Source organism: Gopherus flavomarginatus, chromosome 5 (assembly GCF_025201925.1).
Source record: "Gopherus flavomarginatus isolate rGopFla2 chromosome 5, rGopFla2.mat.asm, whole genome shotgun sequence".
In the NCBI taxonomy this organism is placed as follows: Eukaryota; Metazoa; Chordata; order Testudines; family Testudinidae; genus Gopherus; species Gopherus flavomarginatus.
The window spans coordinates 51,406,643-51,430,012 of record NC_066621.1 but is presented as its reverse complement, the minus strand read 5'-3'; the positions used below and the strand labels follow the sequence as shown (position 1 = coordinate 51,430,012).

At 45.8% G+C, this 23,370-nt stretch overlaps 1 protein-coding gene across 1 annotated transcript in view; it reads right to left on the bottom strand.

Moving 5' to 3' along the window:
- Positions 1 to 12,406: 12,406 nt before the first annotated feature.
- The window catches only part of CD81 (CD81 molecule), a 68,104-nt gene continuing 57,140 nt past the window's right edge, over positions 12,407 to 23,370 (bottom strand). The window contains exons 4-8 of the mRNA XM_050953763.1: positions 21,155 to 21,229; positions 16,092 to 16,208; positions 15,062 to 15,163; positions 14,073 to 14,171; positions 12,407 to 12,642 (exon numbers count right to left, since the gene is read on the bottom strand). Coding sequence (XP_050809720.1) covers positions 12,580 to 12,642; positions 14,073 to 14,171; positions 15,062 to 15,163; positions 16,092 to 16,208; positions 21,155 to 21,229 — 456 coding nt within the window. The 3' untranslated portion in view covers positions 12,407 to 12,579. The remainder of the gene's footprint in view (positions 12,643 to 14,072; positions 14,172 to 15,061; positions 15,164 to 16,091; positions 16,209 to 21,154; positions 21,230 to 23,370) is intronic.

Genomic DNA, 23,370 nt, shown 5'->3' with positions numbered 1-23,370 from the left:
GTTTTGATCATATTACTTACAACCCATGTTACACACAAATTGAGAGCTGTACAGATAACCAAAAAAATCCTTTTCTTGCTCTTTTGAGTTACAGATCAACACCAATAACAGCTACTAGATATAGTCTAGCACAACTCCTGGGAGGACAACTTAGAACAACTGTTCCAGCTTTTGAAAAGACTATTTCCAAAGTGGCTAGATGTGATGAGAAAAGCCAAATCAGATAAAAAAGCTAATAGACCTATGTACACTTTTACAACAGGTGTCACTCAGAGAACTGCCAGGTGTAGAACCTGATGCCCATGTTCGTGTCAAATTGGATGGAGGAAAAAGGATGGACAACTCCAGCTGTTGTAAAGAAAAAGAAGTCAGTGCCCAGATCATATGTGATCAAGACCAACAGTGGAGAGTTCAGCAGAAACCATCAACATTTACAGTTTGTTCCTCAGAAAGAACAATGCACAGCAGTGTTTCTCAGCAGCCAGTCTGTGAGCCAGGGCCTCTCCCTGACACATTTTAGGAAGGCAGCAAGCCAGTCCCTGGTATCAAAAAAAGGTTGAGAAACACTGAGCAAAATAAATCTGCAGATGGGTGCAGAACAAGACGACAAGACTCAAAGATTCCAAACTGACCATGGCTTGTCATTGCAACTAATGAACAGCTAGATGACCAAGTTGTTATGTGTTCAGATGGTGTAATTAGAAAACCAGTATGATTCAAAGACATTTAACAGATTGATACATACTGAACTTCAAAGACAGTGTGATAATGTAAAAATGGTAGGAATGTAGAACTTAAACGGGAGAATGTAATAGAATGTTAAACTGCATTATATATATCAGCCACCTGGTAGCACTGTATGTAAAATACTTCATTTAAGCTAATCTGGAGCCATATCTGGCAGAGTATTAAAGGATTTTATGATGAACACGTCTGGTATGTATAAGCAGGCTCTCTGACCAGTGACTATGTATCCTACATGGCTCTCTATTTACCCAAGCAGTGCCTTCCCAGTTTATACTATCTTTAGCAGTGTAGCATCCTGCTTTTTTCCTGCTGCTGGAGCCTTCCTCCCTACCCCCGCAAGGAAAGGCTCCAGCAGCAGGAAAAGGCTCCAGCAGAAGGAGGCAGCTACTGCCTCCTCTCTGCTAGAGCCTTTCACTGATGCGTGCAGCTATGCACCAGAGTGTGGACGTGGCCTGGTTCTCGCTGTGGTGTGCAGCTACGCATACCCTGCATGCCACTGAAAGTGGTGTACAGGGTGGACATAGCCTTAGAGGAATTTATTTAATCAATCCTCCCAATGCTGAATAATTAAGAAACAAACATTGCACATTCTAGGTCCCACATATAAGCAAAGCTGCTATCATATTCTCAGTGGATGCGTGCATCATCTGCTACCATAGCCAAGGAATAAGGACTGTGCTGTAATCCTTGTTCCTCTGTCACTTGGAGATGTCTTTCTTTAAGGCCTCCACCACTGTGGCAGCTATTGCTCCTGTGAGAACATGCAATGTTAAAGATCAATTAAGTTAGTGGTCTAAAATATTTGACTGAATCCCTTTAAGAGGGGCCTCATGGTGAGTCATCTGTAATGTAAACTGCTGCTATTTCATTTGCACTGTCAATTTTTAAATATGTATCTCTGCCTTCTGGAGTGTTGCTAACTACAGTAATTTATGACAAGGGAGCTGTGGTTGGAATACATTTGGCAGCAATAACAGGCAGGTTAGAACAAAATGTCTTTCATCTGGCTGGGATTGGGCTGGAGTTTTAAAACACAACAGGCTTTCCTGTTTGGGGATCTTTATAACATTCCCATGGAAACACACCTAGGTCAGCATTTCCTGGCCCGTGGGCTTCTGTGTGAAGCCTCCCCTAGAGGGTGCCAAATGCAACAGTGCTGAATACGGCTGGGAGAACAGGGAGAAAAGGAGGCATTGGAAAGGAGAGAGAACAAACTGACCTAGCGGAACAGGGTAAAGATTATTACACTAAAGGGCACATGTGGGTGGGTGACAATGGGAGCAAAGCAGGTGATATACGAAATGGGGGGGGGGAATTCCCCCCCCCAAAGAAGCAGAGATGGGGAGCAGGCAGCAGGTCATCCCATTTTGCAAGGATGGGCGCTAGGGTTGCCAACTTTCTACTCACAAAACCGAACACTCTAGCCCCACCTCATGCCTCAACCCTTCTCCGAGGCCCTGCCCCTGCTCACTCCATCCCTCCTCCCTCTGTAGCTCGCTCTCCCCACCCTCACTCACTCGCTTATTTTCACTGGGCTGGCTCAGGGGACTGGGGTGGGGCCAGGATGAGGGGTTTGGGGTGCAGGAGGAGGCTCCAGGGTAGGGGTAGAGCCAAAGGGTTTGGAGTATGGGAAGAGGCTCCAAGCTGGGGCAGAGGGTTGGGGTGTGGGGGGCTGAGGGCACAGGCTCTGATATGGGGTTGGGGATGAAGGATTTGGGACACAGGAGTGCACTCCGGGCTGGGCCTGAGGGGTTTGGAGGCCAGGATGGGGATCAGGACTGGGGCAGGAGGTTAGGTGTGGGAGGGAGTGAGGGCTCCCGCTGGGGGTGCAGGTTCTGAGGTGGGACTGGGGATGAGGTGTTTGGTGTGCAGGAGGGTGCTCTAGGATGGGATTGAGGGGTTCAGAGGGTGGGGAGGGGAATTAGAGATGAGGCAGGGGGCACTTACCTCAAGCTGCCCTGTCAACAGGTGCTGCACCCATAGCCGGTCAATGGGAGCTGTGGGAACGGTGTTTGGGGCACGGGCAGTGTGCGGAGCCCCCTGGCTGCCCCTACGTGTAGGAGCCACGGGGGACACGTCGCTGCTTCCTGAGAGCCGCACGGCATGGAGGCTAGCAGGGAGCTTGTCAGTGCTGACCAGAGCCCTCAGGATCTCTTTTTGACCAGGTGTTCCTGCTGACTGCATTTTACACCTTGGCCAGGGGAACCAATCTGAGGCTCATCTCCTTACCCCACATCTATCAATGGGTTTTTTTTACCCCAAGGAAAGCTGACAAAGGGATAAGGTGCAAAACAAGGAACAGGTTATTAACAGGCAACAGTTAAACAAACAAGTAAGTACAGCTAAGAACACTAAGGGACTCCCAACTGTAACAGAAAAGGGGACCAGAATATGACAGGCTTTGGCTGTAACAGGGTAGAGGGCTTAAAGCCCTGACCCAAGGATAAACCTGATCAGTCCTAGTAAAGAACAAGATGTTGCACCTTTACCATCTCTTGCAGCTTGAGGAGCAGCTCGCTCCATCACAACTGACTGGACTCTGGATCCAGATGACCCTGGCAGGTACAGGAAGCAGGAACTCAGACAGGTAGAGTGATCACTCTGTCTCCTTTTACCGATCTTCCTGCCGGTGCCATTGTGGGTGGATGAGAGTTGAAGTATCAGGACAGGGGATGACAGCTATCCTCGCATGCAAGGTAAATTACCCTCCCTACAGCCCTAGTGTAGTATTAGGCCTACCTATCCTGCAGACAGCAAGCAGCACTAGCTATTCCCTAGAACAGCAGCACACTCTGCCTCCAAGATGGGCAGCCCTGGCTGACTGGTGGACTGAGCTTATATACTGTCCCCGTTGCTAGGCAGACTCTGCCAGGTGACCTGCCAGTTTCCTGCCTTTGAATGGAAAAAGGTACCAAAACCAAAAGTGGTGGGGAAGAAGGGTACCCAACATGGATTCTAGGTTGTTGAATCCAAGATGGCATATAGGGGCAAATACACGGTAGATAAATATCCCCCTACATGCTGCTCGAAAACTGGACACGTGGTCACCAACTGGGTGGATGTGGAGGTTTAATGGAAATGGACTGAGGGATGCTTTTTTAATGAGACTATTGCTGTTTTTGGTTGCCAGCATGCCATCTCTTTCCAGCACCTCTACCTCTGGCCCAGGGTGCTTTCTCAGTCAAGCACTGCTGACAGACGGCTTCTTGCCTATTGCATATGCTGCTGTAGTTCCCTCTTTTGCAGCCTGTTTCATGCCTGTCTGATGGCTGAGATCACCATCCCCATTCCTCTCCCTCTTTCTTCCTCTTTGCAGAAATGTTAGTCCACATGCAGTGGAGAACTAGGGCTGGACATGCTTTCCAAATCACTGATGGTGGAACAGTTTGTACTGGCTGCTGCATTGAGGTGTTGGGACTCTATTTATTGCTTGGCGACACAAATAGAAATAGAAAAGCATGACCCAAGCATGAACAGATGGTAAAACAGTTTCCTCCAGCCAATTCAGGCAGAGATGGCTGGGGGGAAACACAGAAGTAGGCAGCCATGCAGGAAACCATCAAACCAAGAAGGTAGTGTTGTTATATCACAGCCTAGGGGACGCTGGAGAGAAAGCCTTACACAGCTACAGAGGAAGGGCATGTACCCACCAGTCCCAGCCCTACCCTGTGAGTACTGGAGCCCACAATAACCTCTCTCTTTTTCTTATTCACACATACACCCACACACCCCTCTCATACTCCCCACCACAGGAAGCCCAGCTGAAATAAATCAGCCACTAGCCCTTTCCTCCCCTCAGCTGAGGCTGTTCGCACACAAGCTGTTCAGGCTCCTACTCTGTCTACAGCTGCTGAAGAATCCCTGTCCTGCTCCTCCCAGAAAAGACTCAGCCACAGAAGCCTCAACAGTAGACTGCCAGTGAACTACTGTGGCTCCCCCAGGGGACAGCAGGTATGACAATGAGGTGAGTCCATTCCTGGGCAGCATGGAAAAGCTCCTTTATGGGAGTATTGGACTCTTAGCAAAATAAAAATTACAAGGCTTTAAAGATAGACCATCCCAACCTTTAAAAAGCCACAGAAAGAAAAGGCTTGTTTTTAAAGTTATGCCTAAATGACATGCCCCGCATGCAAAACCCCAAAACTTCTCTAAATGCAAATGACTGAATAAAACAGTTTTGTACCATTCTTTGTTGATTGTCACACTTTAGCATTAGTAAGTGTGTGTCCCATAGTCGCTCTCCCCAGTGTTGTCAGGCACGATTTCCTCCCATTGTTTTGGCAAGCTTTCAAATCAATTTTTCATGGTGCATCAGAAATAGTAAGTAATATTAACAAAAGCACTGGAAGGGTTATGTAGTTAATTGCAGTACCTGCAAAGCAACAATTACAGAGCTCTGTTTGTTTCATTTATCGGCTCTAAACAGAGCTTGTCCCTGCCAGGGACCCTTCTATAGCCAACCATAGCAAGTCTGCCACAGTTTCCCCTTCCTATGCTCAGGAAGGATTGCGTTACCTTTCGTCTCCACCACAGATCAGATAACAGCCATCTTATTTGCCTGAGAAAGGAAGGTTGTTCCTCTGAGTCCAAATCAAGCCCTGCTATGGGCATACTTTATTAATATAATTTCAGCCTTAAGCAAATCCCTCAGACTCAGAACTCAAAACCCTCAAAGTACAACAGGTTAAAATGCAGTTGCCTCCAGCTCTACGGACCACTCCCCAGACCACAAGAGTTCCAAGAGTCAATCACCACTCTGTTCTCAGTTCCTCTGCTCCTATTCCAGGGCCTCCACCTCTGGCAATACTTCATGATGTTTACATCTCTTTTCTTGCAGCCTTTGACTAAGGACTCCTGTGAAGGCTCCCTCCAGCTTTCCATGCCCCAGGCACCTTTGTCTGAACAGCCTACCACTGTTCATGGGAGCCTCCCTTCAGAATCAACCCTCTTGTTTCTAGGCTCAGCTGGCACTGGCTGAGATACTTCTGTCCCTTACCTAGGGGCCTCTGCACAGCCTTCTGTTCAGCTGGGTTCCCCAGCAAAGGCCAATTCTCTCCAACAGTTCTTATCCACAGCAGTCACCCAACAGCTCACCAATTCTCCCTCTTCACCAGCAGCTCTCAACTACTGCTCTCTTTGGTGTCACACAGCTCTCTCCAGACAATGCTCACCAGCTTCTTCTTGCTCCCCTTTTTCCAGCTGCTGCCTAGATCTTTGTGGGGTAGGTCTACACCGCCATTGGGAGAGAGTCTCCCAGCTCAGGTAGACAGACTTGCCCTACTTATAGTGGGGCTCAAGCTAGTGTGCTTAAAAAAAACAACCACCCTTCAATGTGGATGTTCTGGCTCCAGTTGGAGCTCAGGCTTGCAAGCCTAGGAGGTCAGGTGGGTGTGAGAGCCTAAACTTCTCCCTGAGCCAGAACGTCCAGATAGCTGTTTCCTAGCTTGAACCCTGCTAGAGAAAGCCTGGCTAACCAGGCTGGAAGATATGCTCCCACATCCAGTTTAGATATATCCATAGAGGTCAGGCACCCTCAATTAGGGCCCATTGGGAGGCAGCTAACTCGTCACATGTGAACTGGGCCCATTCCCTTTTAAATGGGCCATGCAGCCTGTGACATCACATTGAAGAGGCCCTAAAAAATGATTTTTCCTGTTCATATATAATACTTTATATTTTACACCTCCAGAAGCTGTAACCCTAGATCCTTTACAACCCTAAATAAAACAAGACAATAGTGAGAAATTACTGAAAACAGATGTTATGGTGACTGAAGATCTAATGCAGAAGTGAAATTTAAAAGGCACAGTTGAGTGGACGAAGGTCTGATTTAAGAGATTTGAAAAAAAGAGGAGAGCTGTGTAACTCTGAGGTACTTTGCTGCTGCCCCACCATCCATATATCCACCACACACGAACAGGCCATATACCTTTGTTTTTGCTAAACAGTTACATGTAGAAGTATAAAAATGTGCACAAATGTCTTCACCCTACCTCCTTCCCTTTCAAACCTGCTTCTATCCACCTATGCCCCAAACCAAAACGTCTTTCTTACCTCAGAAAGAGAAAAATCAACTTCTGCAGCATTGCCCCTGAATAGTTGGCGAAGAAAGTGTTGTGCAACTGTTGTAAAAAGGCCTGTTGATTAACAGTGAAGGTGCCTCCAAGTTCTTTGAATCAGGCCTCACCGCCACCTCCTATAATCAAGTGACTCAGAGACATTATACAGACAAAGCCATGGGAACTGAAGAAACAAATATGCCATTGACACACCACCAGAACCATGGCAGGAGAGCAGGACAACGGGGATAGCTACTGATGAATGTGTTCAGAACCATAGTGCAAAAGAGGAGCATGAGGCCAAGTCACTCACCCAACTTTTGCTTGAGACTCTAGAACCCTAAGAGGACACTTCAAATGATTCAGAACACAGCGGGGGTGGAGGTCAGTACAGAGAGAAGTTGTGTGGCTAAATGTTTAAGAGGCTGGAGTAGAATTGGTGGAGGGGAATGGTACTAAGAACTAGCCATGGTAGCTCAGCTGGCATGTGTGTTTAAGGTCAATGACTTAAGACCATCCCAAGGCAATCTTTTTCCTTTCAATGCAATGAGCTGAAGGTGCCCCTTGATGCACAAAATAGATGTATTAAGGCATGCCTTACGTGTACTTCCTATTTTACATTTCTCAGCAGCTGAGTGATGGTTCTTCAGAGGCTTTGGAGAATCTGGACACCAATAGCCCTGAAGGAACAAAAGCATTGGGCCCAGTCTGCTTTTGCCCAGCCCTGAAACCAGATGCTCAACAATGTACAGAGAGAGAGGTGCTAATTCTATAGATATTTACTATCTAACTTTGAGGACAGAATTTAGTACTGAGCCCATGCCAGTCCACAACTGTAAAACAATTATGTGCGTGATTGAGTGATCTGCCATGCATAGAATTATTAAGCACCATTTGAGCCAGAAGCTGACAGAGTACTCCTAAGGTTGTGTCACAGATTATCTACACCAGAGGAGCCATATCTATGTGAACTGAACTGGAAAAACAAAACAAAACAAAAGAAGTGTGTGAGAATTTGTACCTGGAAAGTGTTTTAAATATTGCCACATTGGGATATGCTCTGCAGTGCTTCTGATTAACCCAAGGAAAAGGCAAAAAATTGATATTTATTCATTTATTTGTAATGCTTCCAATAAGGTTTAAAAAAAAACCTCGCCCACCTTTTTTTCCCCCCAAAGTGGCCAATGATACCAACATGCACATGTCCAAAAGGATAGGTAGGGGCCCTGGAAAGCGTGGAAGTGGGAGGGGAAACTTGTCAAAAATATGACTCAAAATACAGACTTATTAATACTCAGGGAAGTTAAGGAGACAGTGTTCACCCAAGCTTGAATTCAGAGCTTTTCTGTTTCTCTTTGAAGAGGCGGCTGGGATCTCATCCTTGGAAAGAGACAAAAGCTGACACTTTTTTTTTTGGGTAAGTTTATTATTTTTAAATATCAATTTTGTAAAGTAATTGTTGGACTCCATTAACATTCAGGTAAACAAGTGAAAAGACAAAGGATGGGCATGATGTCTTAGCACAGGCACAGCCAAAGAGAGCAGGGAATGGAGGCTGCTTGTGTTTTGGGGAAAGTCACACATCCCTCCCCTTCCCGTTCCTGTTTTTTTGTTTCATCAGAAGCAATGGTGGGAGCCTGGAGCCAACCTGGGATGCCTATACTGCTGGTCATGAAAGATACAGGGGAGGGGTAGGGAAGGGCAGTTGTGGGATCACAGCCCTGTACTTGCCGTTTTTGCTCACTGCAGCTTTGTCTGATGGGGCGGATGGCAGCAGTTAGTTATCCCATGGCTGGACCATCTGACAGATCAGAAAGCCATTCTGTTAGGTTGGGGAACAATGAGCTCTTTGGGATATTCTCAGTTGCTTTTTAGTACCAGTTTAGTTTCCCCACTTGTTAGCCACCACAAGCCTTTCTGAATTTTAACCCTCTCATCATTTTGGAATTCATACTAGCTCCCCCACTGCTGCCCCTCCTAAAGGAGGAGGGCACCGGCGGCAGCAACTGTTATTGGCAAGAGCCATTTGCCTTTACTTAGCTTGATTCTGGATGTCCCACTCCAGCCTGCCCATTTCTCCTCCTCCATCATCCCAGAGGCCTGGCTCTGCCCATGCTGTCAAAGCCTGGCTCATGAAGCATCCCGGTGTTAAGGTGAACTGGTTGTAAATCGTAGATCATGGTCACGCTATACACACTATGATTAACATTAGATTTTTTTTCTTAAAAACAGAACAACAAAAAAACCAAGGCAGCTGGAGGAAGAAGTTAAACACACAGCTTTGTGGCATGCTCCACAATATAAAAGAATCCCAAGCATTCAGTTCAGCTGGCAGCAGCTCTGTTTGACTTTCTAGCATAGGTCTTCAAACCCAGCCCTGGTTACTTCCCTGCTCCTGGCCTCCCCCAGTGAAATGGGGCTCTCCTCTTCTTTCTTTGCCTTATGACTGTTTTCTCAGTGACTGGTTGTTTCCTCTGGGAAGAGACTTCTGTTCAGAGGGAGTGTTTGTGCGTATTTATAGCCCACAGCCCTGATCCTGCAGAGCCCTATGCAATCCTGTCTGCAAGGGGTCTCCAGGATCAGGCCCTGGGTCTGCAGGCTTGCATGTGTGTACACATACATAGGCAGGATAGTCTCTTGGAAGGAACATGAGTCCTGCGATCTGCTTCTCTTCCTCCTCATCTAGCTTTAGAACTGGTTATTCAGATACAAGGCAATGTCCCTTTTGGATATTCAGCAGTTCTCAGGAATAACTTGGGGTGGGGGAGTCTGTGCTCAAATTTTCACACACACCGCCTCCATTCTGCTTAGGCCTCCTCTTCTCAGGAGTTTAGAACAGAGATGACCAAAGGGTTTTTTTTTTTTTTTTACTTAGCTGTTCCTCAACTCCTCAGTCCATTCTTATGCATGGCAGCTCCTTCTCTCCCTCCCCTGGCGTGGCAGGCTGACAAACAAGCAATGGGACATGGGAATACTCCTGTAATAACCCTGAAGAGAAATGGACAGGGCATTAATGCCACCCAGTGAAACCCATCTTTCAGCTTCCTTCTGTGACCTCCAGTACCACTCTGTGTCCTCAGGACTCTATTCCCTCTAACCTAGTCCCAAATCACTGCTGCCACACTCAAAAGACATTTCCCCAGCCTTCAGAGCTCCAAGTTCCATTAGTATCTCTTCCATGCAGGCTTTTTCTCCAGGGCAGGAGGCTGCATTGGTAGCTGACAGCTACCAAGGCACCACCAGAGTTCGAAGTGAATAGTTACTTTCTGTCATGTAGTTCGGGGTTGGATGGCGAATTCCAGCAATCTCAGGGCACTTTTTGACCAAAGACTTTGCTTCCATGTTTTCCTCCCATACTTATCAGGCTTCAGCCCAGCATGCTTCTCAACAGTCACTTCTTCCCACTTGCTACTGCAAAGGGCAAGTCTAGTACCTTAAAGCTACATCTAAGAACGTGCCTGACCTGCACTTGCTTCTTTGGAGACCCAGCAAATCTTCAAACAGAGCTCCAGCTATTGACACAATATCAGCTGAATACTGAACAATATCAAATATACGGTATAGGAAAAAACAAAACTGAAATGCTTAATGGCATATTTATACATATTTATCAACAGCTGACAAAGAGGTGGCGAGTTACACATCCATTCTGTATGCTAACAACTCTGATGCACATATATGTAAACACACATGCTCAGCTGATGCATCACATTTTACATATAGCCACATATCAGAGGAGATGATCCTAAAAAATGTACAGTGGAGGAGGCACCATCTGTTCTTCTTTCCAATGCATGCACAATGGACATTCAGGGCAATGTTACTTTAAGGCTACTTCTACAGTTAAATTACTTCCTGCCCAACCCCCAATCAATCTAGGCTGTGTTGATACACATCTTCCTTAGGTCATTTTTTTTTTTTTTTTTTTTAGAGCCCTTATGTGCTTAAACAGGCAAGAAAGGGAAACAAGGAGAAAAAATAAGCCTCTGGCTTGATCAGTTTGATCAGTGGGAATCCCTCACTCAGCATGTAGCAATGGCAGTGGTGAAGGGTGCATACAGCCTAGAAAGAACACAGGATCCCCCTCACCCCAAACCTGATTTGGAACACTCTTACTTTTGAAAGTTACAAAAGAAACACTTCAGGGAAATAGAAACATCCCTTAAAGGGGCAGGGGGAGAAAGCAAGAGGAACCTCATATCTGGGTTGAGAATAAAATCTTCCTGCTTCTGGCTCAGCCAACAGCTGCAAGATGCTGCAGTCCCCAACTCAAGTACCCACAAGGGGTAGGGAAAAGTGAAATAGCTTTGTTTAAAATATATTTATCTATACATATAGAGCATCTTTGAGAGAGAGACACACACACACGTTTTATTACGTAGGATTTGAGGCGCACACTATCTTCTTATCTACAGGGCAACAGCGATTCTGTTAGTCCAATGGAGTGGCATACAGTTAAAGCCACACACATTTAGTTGGTAACATCTAGCTTGGATTTTAACCTACACAAAAAAAATATGTTCAATCTGGTGCCTTCTTAAATCCTGAATTTCCCAGCTTGAGTGAGTTGGTTTCCAACTCTTAATGTAGGTTTTAAATGAAAGGCTTTTAAAAAACAATGTTTAATAGGTTATTGGATTTTTGGCATAATTACAGCATATATGACAATATGCCATGAGCAAACAAAACTGTATCAAAGAGAACTATGATGCAAAGACAAAATTAGTTTGAAATAACATGAGAAAACACCCCAAAGTCATCCTGCATTTGTTTTGTGGAGGATTTTGAGTATTCCGGATCTCAGCGCTTACCTACCTTCCCCCTTTTAATATATCCTTTATACAGAAGTATCAGTTCAAATTAGGAACTAACAAAACCAGACTGGACATCCAGCCCCTTCAGTCCCCATGTTACATGACTGGAAAGAAGTGTCCAGGAACATAAAGCAGGCTTATTTTTCAGTCATTTGTAGAATTTGAGGGAAAAAAACGGGGTAAGAATTCACTCCCAGGCTATGAACCTGTGAGATAGCTTCAGCCCAAAATGAATGGGTCAATTTGTTGTGTTGTTTTGTTTTTAAATGAGTTACAAACCCCAGGGGGAAAATAGCAAAAGTTAGAATTTAAAATTGTAACTATTAAACTCTCATGTTTATTTAGCAACATAAATGTGTCTGATTGGAACAGGCCCCCTGGCTGCATCTCAGCTTGAAGGACTGTCCCCCGCTTCTCATTTCTACCAGGCTTTGCACACCAAGTCAAACTTCCCTATGAGTAGCTAGGGAATGCCATGGAGTCAGGACCACGGGGAAAAGAGAGGAAGACAAAAAAAACCCTGCTTCACTTTCCAATTATAAACTTAAAACCAACAAAAAAAAAACCAAGGCAAAGGTGTTCGCTGTCCTCACAAGAGGCTGTAGTCTGCTGCTCTGTACCTCTGTGTTTCTGCACCATAAACATCATCACTGAAATAATGGGAGGACAAAAAAAAAGGGGGGGAGGTGTCAGAATCGCTGGTACAGTAGCTTTCCCTACCACACAAAACTGATGTGTAACTAACTCAGCCACAAGGTCATGGGAAAGTTTTACTTGTTAAAAAAAAAAAAAAAAAAAGTAGTTTAAAGTAACAATGATAAGTACTGTATGGTAATATTGGAAGTATTTATATACATAGTTTTCTTTGTCTTTTGTTGAAATGTCTCCTGGTCACTTGGTGGCACTTGGGGTCCCTTTTGCACGGTCATCTCCAACCTTCCCCCCCAACTCTCCACTTCTCAATACACGGTGCTATTCCTTATGCCACAGCACAGTATCATGCTCAGGATCATTTCGAAGATCTGTAAGGAGACAAAGCTACCAGTGAAATTCTTATTTGTAAGCCCTAATGACCTAAAAGACATCCCCATCCATTATCTTCTCCTGGCCAGAGCTTAAGGATACAGAGTTTGATTCCCTAGTCTGCTGTGCTAATCCAGGACTCCATCATCCTTCCTCCACTTGTGGCACAAGAGGAAGTGGGGGTGATGTCCTGGGCAGAGCCATGCTATACCTATCCTCCACTGACTGTAACCCAGTTAGGGTCTCAGCTGCTCTAACTTCCTCCAGTGCTGGGTACAACAGGATCGGGGCATTGCAATTGGCTGTTTCCTGAAGTCACGCTATCTCCACTGTGTCTTAGCAGAACCTGGACATTGTTGAGAATTCAGCTCACGATTTACAATGCAAGAACAGGACAATGGCCCATCTAGTCCTGGTATATTGCCTCTGAAAGTACCCAGTGGATGCTTTGGAGGAAGGAGGAGAAATCTCATATGAACTAACTGAAGAAGTTCTGAAATGTAGGAGGAAATACAATTGCCTCCTCCAGCTGAGAGACCCGCTTGCACCTTGAAGAACAGGACAGAGAGCTCTTGTAACTTCATCTCAACTAGAGTGGTTTTTAAAAATGTGTCTAATCCCCTTGTAAAATTTAAAATACTGTACACCTCTGTAATATCCTGCAGCAGAGAGCACTACAGGTTAGTTGTATTTTAAGTAAAAACATTGCCTTAGGTTTCTAAAAGGGGCACCTGGCACAATTCATAACCACCGCTTGTTCTGCTGTGGACCTCACGAGTTAGAACTCAGAGCAGAGCATCCAGCCTGGAGACAGTTACTATGGTATTCAGTGTCTTGACTGCAGGACAGAAGAGAGAGAGCACTGATGGGAATGAGAATTGGAATGGACAAGGAAAGGGGCACTGTGCTCCTGGTTAGCTCTCCAGTCTACCTACACTGAGGTGGGAAGCGGAGTGCATCATGGGAAGGATGAAATTAAAATGGTTTTCAAGGGAGATGAGGTGGGGCAGCAGATGAAGTTATTTTGCCTGTACACTCCAGAGACTTGCCACTAAATATGGCTCTGGTTACAATTCTACGAGTCTGGCAGCTCCCATCTTACTCTCTAGTGAGTCTCCGTCTGTGTCATGGAGCCAACACTCACCTCAGTACAGGGGGGATCTGTCAGAATTGCAGAGCACTGGTACAGCTGTGGAGGGGCTTTCTTAACAAACAGGGCAGGAGAGGTCAGTTTTGTGGGGGCATCCCAGTAGGAGTTTCAGATCAGTAGAGCTATATGGAGTAACACAGCCCATGCCGTGTTAATGAGTCAGTGCTAGACACATGCTTTCATGAGCACTAGATTTATGGTTTCACTTTAAAAATTCAGATGAAAGTCACAGAGTTTAAACCATAAACCCTCACATGCTGCACCAATATTCACACTTACCATGATCACAGCTACCACGATGGCTGCAATACCAATCAGGTACAACTTCTCTGAGAACAGCTCATCAATTTTCTTATGACAATCCTGGGGCAGGTGACCCTAAGCAGAGAAGAACGCATGTCAGACAGCTTGGGCTCTCTCTCTAGCTGTGCACCAAGGCACACTTGTACAGGAAGAAGTGGAGTTCAATATTTCTACTATCCCTCCCCCTTCCCATGCAACTTCATGTGTAATTTCTTGGGCCCAATGAAATCAATGGCAAAAATCCAATGGATTTCAGTAGGAATGAAAATTTCACCCCATTGGTAGCTTCCAGCACCTTATTTCCTGCATTTTTGAGTAACTGCCAAGCTGGAGCCATCCCTAGCCCCTAACCGTAGCCAGGGCCCGCTCTAGCCATTTCGCTGCCCCAAGCACGGCGGCACGCCTCGGGGGGCGCTCTACCGCTCACTGGTCCACTGGAGCCGCCTGCCGCCCTCCCGGCAACTGGCAGAGTGCCCCCCGAGGCATGCCGCCCCAAGCACGCACTTGGCACGCTGGGGCCTGGAGCCAGCCCTGACCGTAGCATGCAAGAACAGCACCATGCCCTGGACTGACTTCCTGTGAAGGATTTGTTTGGTGCTGAGTAGCCCAGCCATTTCCAGTGGGGCTGTCAATGATGAGGAGATGAGTTTCTTATCCTTACTCCTTTGCTATCCCCACTTACTCTCCCCCCACCCCGACACCTTTGCCAGCTAGCAGAGAGGACTGGCTCCTAAATGGGCATTAAGACAGAAGACGGGTTGTTTTATCTGATGCATTGCTTTCTTTCTCTTCTCGGTGGTAGGGTGATGGGGAAGTCAACTCTAATTCAAGAACTGGGACTGAGCAACCCCTGTTTCCCTACCAGGGCAAGGGCGAGTTTCCAGGGTGTGTCAAGATTGTAGTAGGGCTCCATGGACTTGCTCCCTCGCCCAACACTGTATGGTAGAAACAGCAGCCATCCCTACCTGGGCAAGAGTTTCCAACAAGGTTTTTTCCTTTGGACAGAGATCATTCTTGATGAATGAGGCGCCTATGGCCATCATGGTGTTTGCACCGCAGCAATCCAGCTATATGTGGAGAGAACACAGGGTTAGCAGGCTGCATTTCCAGGTCACAGCTATTAGCTTGGCTCGTATGGAGAGTAGCAAACCTCCAAATTCAAGTTCTGATTTCTATGTAGTGCAGTGGCTGGATAGGATAATCCTACCAGATGTGTATTCCTGGTCCCTGGAGATCCCAGAAGCTCTAGCTAGAGGAAATGTTGGACGAATTAATCTGAGCTGAGCTCCTCTTCCATTGGATTCTATTTAATGGAGGCATGGGATAGTTTCAGGGTAAACAAAAGGGCTTTTATTTGAACTCGGACCTGACTTAATGGGCTCCCTGTTAGACAGAATACTATGTGGGCATGTCCATCATCCTATCTATCTCAGGTAGCTATACAACATGCCTAAGCATCCAGGGCAAATTATTATTAAGATCAGGATGTAATTTAGTTTCCAGTGGGCCCTGTTCTTGCCATCCCTTGGTTTAAATACTCAGACCTGGCATCTCCCTGTCATCATTCCTTCAGCTCATTTCTGTTATCTGACAAGCCTTCTGAAAAGAGGTGGTTTTTGCACCAAGCTCTGATAATAGCTAGGCTTGAGCTAACTCGGACCTTCACAGCAAAGACCCTGTGCTGAGAAAGCCTTGATACCCAGCTCCTGATCATGTTAATGCCTTTGCTACACTGAGTCCAAGGCACCAGCTGTTCAATCTCACTGCCTCGTCCTTTGCAAGTGGAGCAGTTTATGCACAACAATGTTTATATCTGACCACTTCTGTAGCCTTACAAACCGAAGGAGGGCTCATCACACATGGGTTGGTCAGATTACTCCAAGGTGCATATCTCCTGGGGATACCTGGGGACCTTTTATTTGGAGGTAGTACCGCGACTGGGTAAATTATTTTATGCCCTATGGAGAGCCCCCATAGCTATCCCAGGCACCTTACCGTTTCATGGAAGGTCTTCACCACAGTTTTTGCATTAGTTGCATCAGAATCTGACAGGTCTTGTTGCAACGCTTGTTGCAATGCTTGGTCGTAGAACTGCTTCACGTCTTTGGCAACCTAAAGAGGGAGAGCAAGAAAATCCCTCTTAAAGCCACAGACAATAAATCTAAACAGATCCTTCCAACTGCCGTGCAAGGCAGCGACAAAGTGGTACAGATGCCAGGCAGCCCAGCTAATCACAAGTCACTGTCAGTGTCATTCCCAGATGAGTAAGAAGAGCTGGGCTGAATTTGTGACAATTATGGCAATATCCTATAATATCCTGGATAAACCTTACTGAGCTAACAAACTTAATTCAAGTACGCTTGGGGTTCATTATATTAATGTGGGGGATTGTATGGAAACTTCTTTAGAATCATAGGACTGGAAGGGACCTCAAGAGTCCCCTGCACTCATGGCAGGACTAAGTATCATCTAGACCATCCCTGACTGGTGTTTGTCTAACCTGCTCTTAAACATCGCCAATGATGGGGATTCCACAACCTCCCTAGGCAATTTATTCCAGTGCTTAACCACATTGACAGTTAGGAAGTTTTTCTAATGTCCAACCTAAACCTCCCTAGTTGCAATTTAAGCCCATTGCTTCTCATCCTATCCTCAGAGGTTAAGAAAAACAATTTTTCTCTGTCTTCCTTGTAACAACCTTTTATGTACTTGAAAACTGTTATGTCCTCTCTGTCTTCTCTTTTTCAGACTAAACAAACCCAATTTTTTCAGTTCCCTCAAAGGTCATGTTTTCTAGACCTTTAATCATTTTTGTCACTCTTCTCTAGACTCTCTCCAATTTGTCCACATCCTTCCTGAAATGTGGCACCCAGAACTGCACACAATACTCCAGCTGAGGCCTAATGAGCACAGAGTGGAGCAGAAGAATTACTTCTAGCAGGAAGACAGGATTAATGCAATCTCTAGGAGATATCAGGAACTTCAAAGGACTTTCTAGGACAATATACGTAAAGTGGATTTCCTAGGAAACACTCGGGGGTGAGAGAAATGCAAATGACCCACTCTGAATCCACTCTTTTGAAGCTACCCCTTGAGTAGAGATACCTATTGTTTGAATACCTGCTCCTGAATACTCCAGTTCAAAGACCTCCAAACCATATAAAAGGATGGACACTTCCATGAGTGATCTCATTCTGAGCAAAGAGTCTGATGAACTTGAAACCACAAAGCAGAGGAGGTGTTTTAAAGGATTAGTCCTGCCAGAGACCACGCTGGAGGGGATGATCTCTGGTAAGCTTATTAGCATGCATGTAGATACTTTTTTATTGCTTTTAATATTTTTGCTGCAATGCTTTTACCTTAAGAATAAAATATGCTTGTTTAGAAGAACTGTGTGGTAGCTTAACTGTGGGCAGTTACACTCTGGTCTCTGAAGAGAAAGCAAGCAGATTTATTTAGGCCGACTATGTTTGTTTATAGAGGTAAGTGGCAGGGACCACTTCCCTTCAGTCTCACAGAGCTCAAAGTACTTCAAGCTACTGAATGCTTGAAGGGCAAAAAGTATAAGCATTCATTACACACTGGCTTTCAGTCAATGATAGCCAAGTATTCTACAAATGCTCTCTTTATACCAGAGATGGATTACAGTTTTGTGGGTCCCTGGGCCAGAGCAATTGGAGGGGCCCCTTCCCACTTCTTCCATCTGCAGTCCACTCCCTCCCCGCCTAGTGATCCTGCCAGGAAGTGGGGTCGGGACATGGGGGCTTTCCCTGCTCCCCAGCAAAAACACTAGGTGGGCGGACTGGGCTGGGGCCCTTGGGCATGCGCTCCATTGGCCCAGTGGCTAATCCGCCACTGTGTATACACAGACTGATGTTTTCAAAGCTGCCTAAGGGGTATGGACGTTATAGCTAATAGGCACTGGGTGCCCAAATTTGCTAGGGGGCTTTGAAAAACTTCCACCATATTGTATAAATCACCCATTTGCCCACTAAAGTGCAGCCACCTCTGAGGAAGAACGTGGCAGCAATCAACAGTGCAAAGCAATGATATGCAGTGCCAGATGTACATGGGGACACTTGCACAGCTGTTGCCTGCACTGTACATTAATAGAAGACCTCAGGATCCAGGGAGGTTAGCCTGGTGCCTTTCACAAGTGCCAAAACTCACTTTAAACAAAATATCCCCCCTTGCAAGAAAAGCAGTTTTTCCTGAACAGGAAGAGGAGCAGAGGGAAAAGGTTAGACAGCAGAAACAAGAGGGGACAGAGTTCTTAAACTCAATCTGCAGTAGCCCAGCCCTTACAGCGCTGAAAGGGGTGACCAAATCACAGAAACCCCAGATTTGATTTTATTAGTTGCCCTTTTGCCCCCTCCCTTCCGCCGAGTGTATTGGATTTGAGTGTGACATCATCAGGCCAAGTCATTCACTAGCAGAGTCAGGGGAAAATTAACGCTCCCCTCCCCCCATGGCAATCTAAGCCATCTCAGCCAAATCAGAAATCAGGGAGTGCCTCTGATGTCATAATGAAGTAGGCATGGGATGCCGGTTTTATTACCAGATCTTCCCCAGGGTGATGTCATTAAGGGCTGTAAGATGAGGCAAAATGCAGCAATTCCATTTATTCAGCACCATCTGGACTTGACTGGTGAACAAATGCTGCTAATAATATTTCCTCTCACTGAGCATGGTTCAGTGCTCCAATGTACTCCAATGCCACTGGCACTAGTTAATGCAAGTGACCTTTAGTCAGAGCCATTCAGCAGAGAGGTTTACAGAGAGTAGCCTCTCCTTTGATCAGACACCCCACCAGCCCCAGCTCCCCCCATGTTAGTTAGGAGGTGCATCAGCCGGGTGGATGGGAGGAAGGGGAGGAGGGGAGAAACAGACTGTCAGCATTATTAGTCAAGATCCCCAGCCACTACACCCCGGAGCGCAAGGAGAGCAGACACAAAAAGTGTGATCAGCAAGAACCTGAATTATCTCCATTCATATTCAAATATTAAATTATATCACAAGTTGCAGACACCACTGCTCTCATCAGGTTGGCAAATCCTTGTCCTCTTTTAGGGTTTTATACTGCCGCCCATTCCCTTGGTATCGGAGCATCTTCCACATAAAAATCAATAGCAAATTCCTAACTGGATTTTATTCTTTTTGTCACCTCTTGGCCTCTCACCAACAATAACCAGACAAAGTAACATTTACATAGCCCACAACCATCCTGAAAGGGTTCATATCCTTAGCCACAGTTTTTTTCTAATGAAGTAATGCTTCTCTCCTATGAATCACTGGTTGAATCTTTCCATCCACAGCCATGTGAGTGAGGTCTCTAAAATGGATCTGAAATGGAACTGACAACCACCTGCTTGTGTAGTTTAATTAAACTTCTTAATAAAGCAATTGACTTTCCAACTCTCACCCCCACCCCACCCGATGCTGACTGTTTCTCCAAGCACAGTAAATCCTTTCTCTTCTTGAACCCACCAATGGTGAAGTGACCAGAATATTAATATACAATTCCCGCCCCACTGCAGGATTGCCAAAGTTATCATGCAGAGACAGTCCATCCTTGGAGCATGCATGCATGCTCCACCAGTTTCTGAAGAGTGCTGTGCCAGAAGAAAGGTGGGGGCAGGTCCGGACTCAAAAGGTGCAGCCAGTCCAATCCTACTACCCCTCTTTAGGGAACACTAGTCCCTGATGAGACACCTTCCCTCCAGCATATCTCAATCCCGAAGACAGGGCATATTGCAGTGCAGGGCTGAAGACAGGGAGGAATCAACATGGAGACCCAGGTGACATTATGCAGAGAAGTGAATTGGTGCCTGGTAGGTGGGTATCAGCACAAGGCAGCTGCTGTGTGTGTCTGCAAGGAGGGACGGGGGAAGAGAACAGAAAGGGAAGTGGTACTTCTGTGGGGTGGCGAAAGGAGGGAGTTTACTCAGGTCAGGTGCATTTGACCAAGTCGGTATTCATCCACAAGAGCTTATGCTCCAATATGTCTGTTAATCTATAAGGTGCCACAGGACTCTGTCGCTTTTTACAGATCCAGACTAACACGACTATCCCTCTGGTACTCAGGTCATGTCCTTCATTTCAGGCTCCTCAGAACACATATACTCATCATGAGGCGTCAAGGGTTAGATATTGAATACTGAGATTTCAGGCTGAAAAGTCCACATAGGCTTGTCAGGGAGTAGGTCCATCATTTCCACCTCACGTGTGAGTGACCAGTACACAGTGTCTGGCCTGTATACGGTCTCTGCATCTTGTGCATGCATGGAATCTAAGGCAGTAGCAATCTGCTCCTGGCATGATGAAAATTCACAGCATGTACACTGCACTTTTGAGGAACAGTAATTTGCAAGAGATCCCTTCTTACAATGTAACTTGGTCCCTGAGCAAGAGTACCCAGTGGGGTTTGGTACTGTGAGAGTCCAGAGATTCCCTTCGTGCTATGCAACCAGGTTTCCTCTATCTGCCCCCCTGCCCCAAGAATATATCTATGCACACCCACATTACACTCCAGAACTCTATGCAAGGGTCAACTAGTGTTATTTGTATTGCAGTAGCACCTAGAGAACCAAGCTGAGATTAGGGCTCCATTCTTCTAGGCACTGTACATTGGGATGGGGGGAGTGAGGCACAGAAAGGTTAAGTGACTTACCCAAGATGACTTATCCCTCAAGGGGGGAGGGATAACTCAGTGGTTTGAGCATTGGCCTGCTAAACCCAGGGTTGTGAGTTCAATCCTTGAGGGGGCCACTTAGGGATCTGGGCAAAATCAGTACTTGGCCCTGCTAGTGAAGGCACGGGGCAGGACTCTATGACCTTTTGGGGTTCCTTCCAGTTCTATGAAAAAGGTATATCTTTCTCTCTCTCTCTCTGGACACATACACAGAGTGAATCTGTGGTAGAACCAGGAATCCACATCCCCTGAGTCTGATGCCTCAAGCACAAGACCAACTTTCCATCAGCTGGGATAGAACCATAGCAGACTCTTGCACAACCGCATGATCGCATAGGAACAAAGGTTTAAGGGATATTTTTCTTACCAGGTCTTTATTGACGAATCCCCAGATTCCAGCTGCCACTTCACAAGCAAACAGGATCACCAGGCAAGTGAAGAACTGTGAAGACAGATTAGGAGAGGGACATTAAGAGGCTTGACTACAGGGCAGAGAAAAGGGCTTTGGAGAGTTTCACAGTTCTACTTTCACAGTTCTACTGGATGAAGAATGAGGCAGAATTGTCCCAGCAGGGAAAAAATATGGTTCAACTGATGGGGATAGCAACATGGCTTCAATGGCTCAAGGATTCTGTGGCAAAAACATTTTACATGCATGGTACCGGGAGAGACTCTTGAGCAATTCCACTCTGGGAACAATTCAGGCTGGCCTGCGTTGGGGAGAGATTATCAGAGACCTGTCCATCAATCAGAACAAGAGAGAAGGGGGGATCTATGGAAAAAAGAATCTTCCTGGGCTTACAGGGCATGCTGTGCGAGCTTCCTGCTTTGACACAAGTCATTCTAGCTTTGTCAGTGTGGGGATAACAGCATGTACCAGCCGCTGAGGAGCAGCAGTGCGTCAGGCTGTGATTTATGGAGGGTTCTCTTGGCAGCTGCAGCCCTGCAAAGCTACTGCAGTTTTTTGCATAAATATGAACACACATGGTTCTCACAGCCTCACCCTATTAGCACTTAACCCGAATACTCCCCTCCTGCCAAGCCAGGATCTCCCTCTACAAGAATAATAGATTCTAAGACCAGAAGGAACCCACTGTGATCATCTAGTCTGACCTGCACAACACAGCCCGTAGAACTTCCCCAAAATAATTCCTAGAACATGTGTTTTAGAGAGATGTCGAGCCTTGATTTAAAAATTGCCCATGATGGAGAATCCACCCTGACCCTGAGTAAATGTATGCCTTATTTCCAGTCTGAATTTCGTCTCACTTCAAGTTCCAGCCATTGAATCATGGTGTACCTTTCTGTATCTGACTAAAGAGCCCATTATCAAAGATTTGTTTCCCATGCAGGTATTTAGAGATGGTAATCAAGTCCCCTTTAACCTGCTCTTTGTTAAGATAAATAGTGATAGGCTCCAGGAGCTCAATCTATAAGGCAGGTTTTCTAATCCTTTAATCATTCTCGTGGCTCTTCTCTGAACTCTCTCCAATTTAGCAACACCCTTCTTCAATTGTTGACAACAGAACTGGACACAATATTCCAGCAGCGGTTGCACCAGTGCCAAACACAAACATAAAAACCCATCTACTCTGACTCAAGATTCCTCTGTTTATGCATCCAAAAATAGTATTAACCCTTTTGAGCATAACGTCTCCCTGGGAACTCCTGTTTCACCACCATGAGGGACAGAACTTTGGGTTCCCAAGAGGACTTGAGGGTTAATTTTCTATTCTGGCTTTGGGAGACTAATGAAAGAAGAAAGAGAAGCAAAATCACACTGGTCCAAGTCAAGTGCCATCTAAGTGTTCCTACTCCATTCCTGTGGGGATAGCATGGGGTGGAGAGTCCTCTGAGCATTTCCCACAGCCAATCCTGCTACACCATTCCCTAGACCAACTCTCTGCTGGGAAAGGCTGATGTCCTAGTTGTCTGGAAGCCAACTTCTTGAAAGCTGAAAGGGAAGAGGTGGATATGCAGATGAAAGATGACATCATAAAAGGGAGCACCATATTATTGGCAATTAGGATTTCTTTCCAAGTTTCACTCACTCGCACACACGCACAATGATCCTAGGCAGTCAGGAAAAAGGAGTTTTTAAACTGTACTTGTAACAAAATTATTCGGTTTTTGTGGCCTCTGATCTGGAATGTCAGAGCCTAGACTCCAACATATAAAACGAAAGGGATTACATGAAGTAGAAGTGGTGCTCTTTACAAGAGAAAACTTTAGGCATTTGTAGCCAGTGACTGCAGTTTCAATTGTAACTTAATCCAAACAGTTAGGGCAAGGCTGCTGTAATTCCCAGACTGGACATTAGGTTTCACTCTTGCAGTTGGTATCCTCTGGTGAGGAAAAGAGGTTTATTTACATGTCTTTGGAAAGCTGCACTTTTAATCATTTTTGCAAGTCAGTTATGAAACTCTTCCTATATAAAAGGTAATGTTCTGAGATACCCCCTCCAGATTCCTGACCACGCACTTGGTTCTTCCACAGGAGCTTCCTCCCACACAGAACCCAGGCCAGATTTCACACAGAGCCTAATGCAAGCAGGAGCAGAATTTAGACTCCTCATACCGAAAA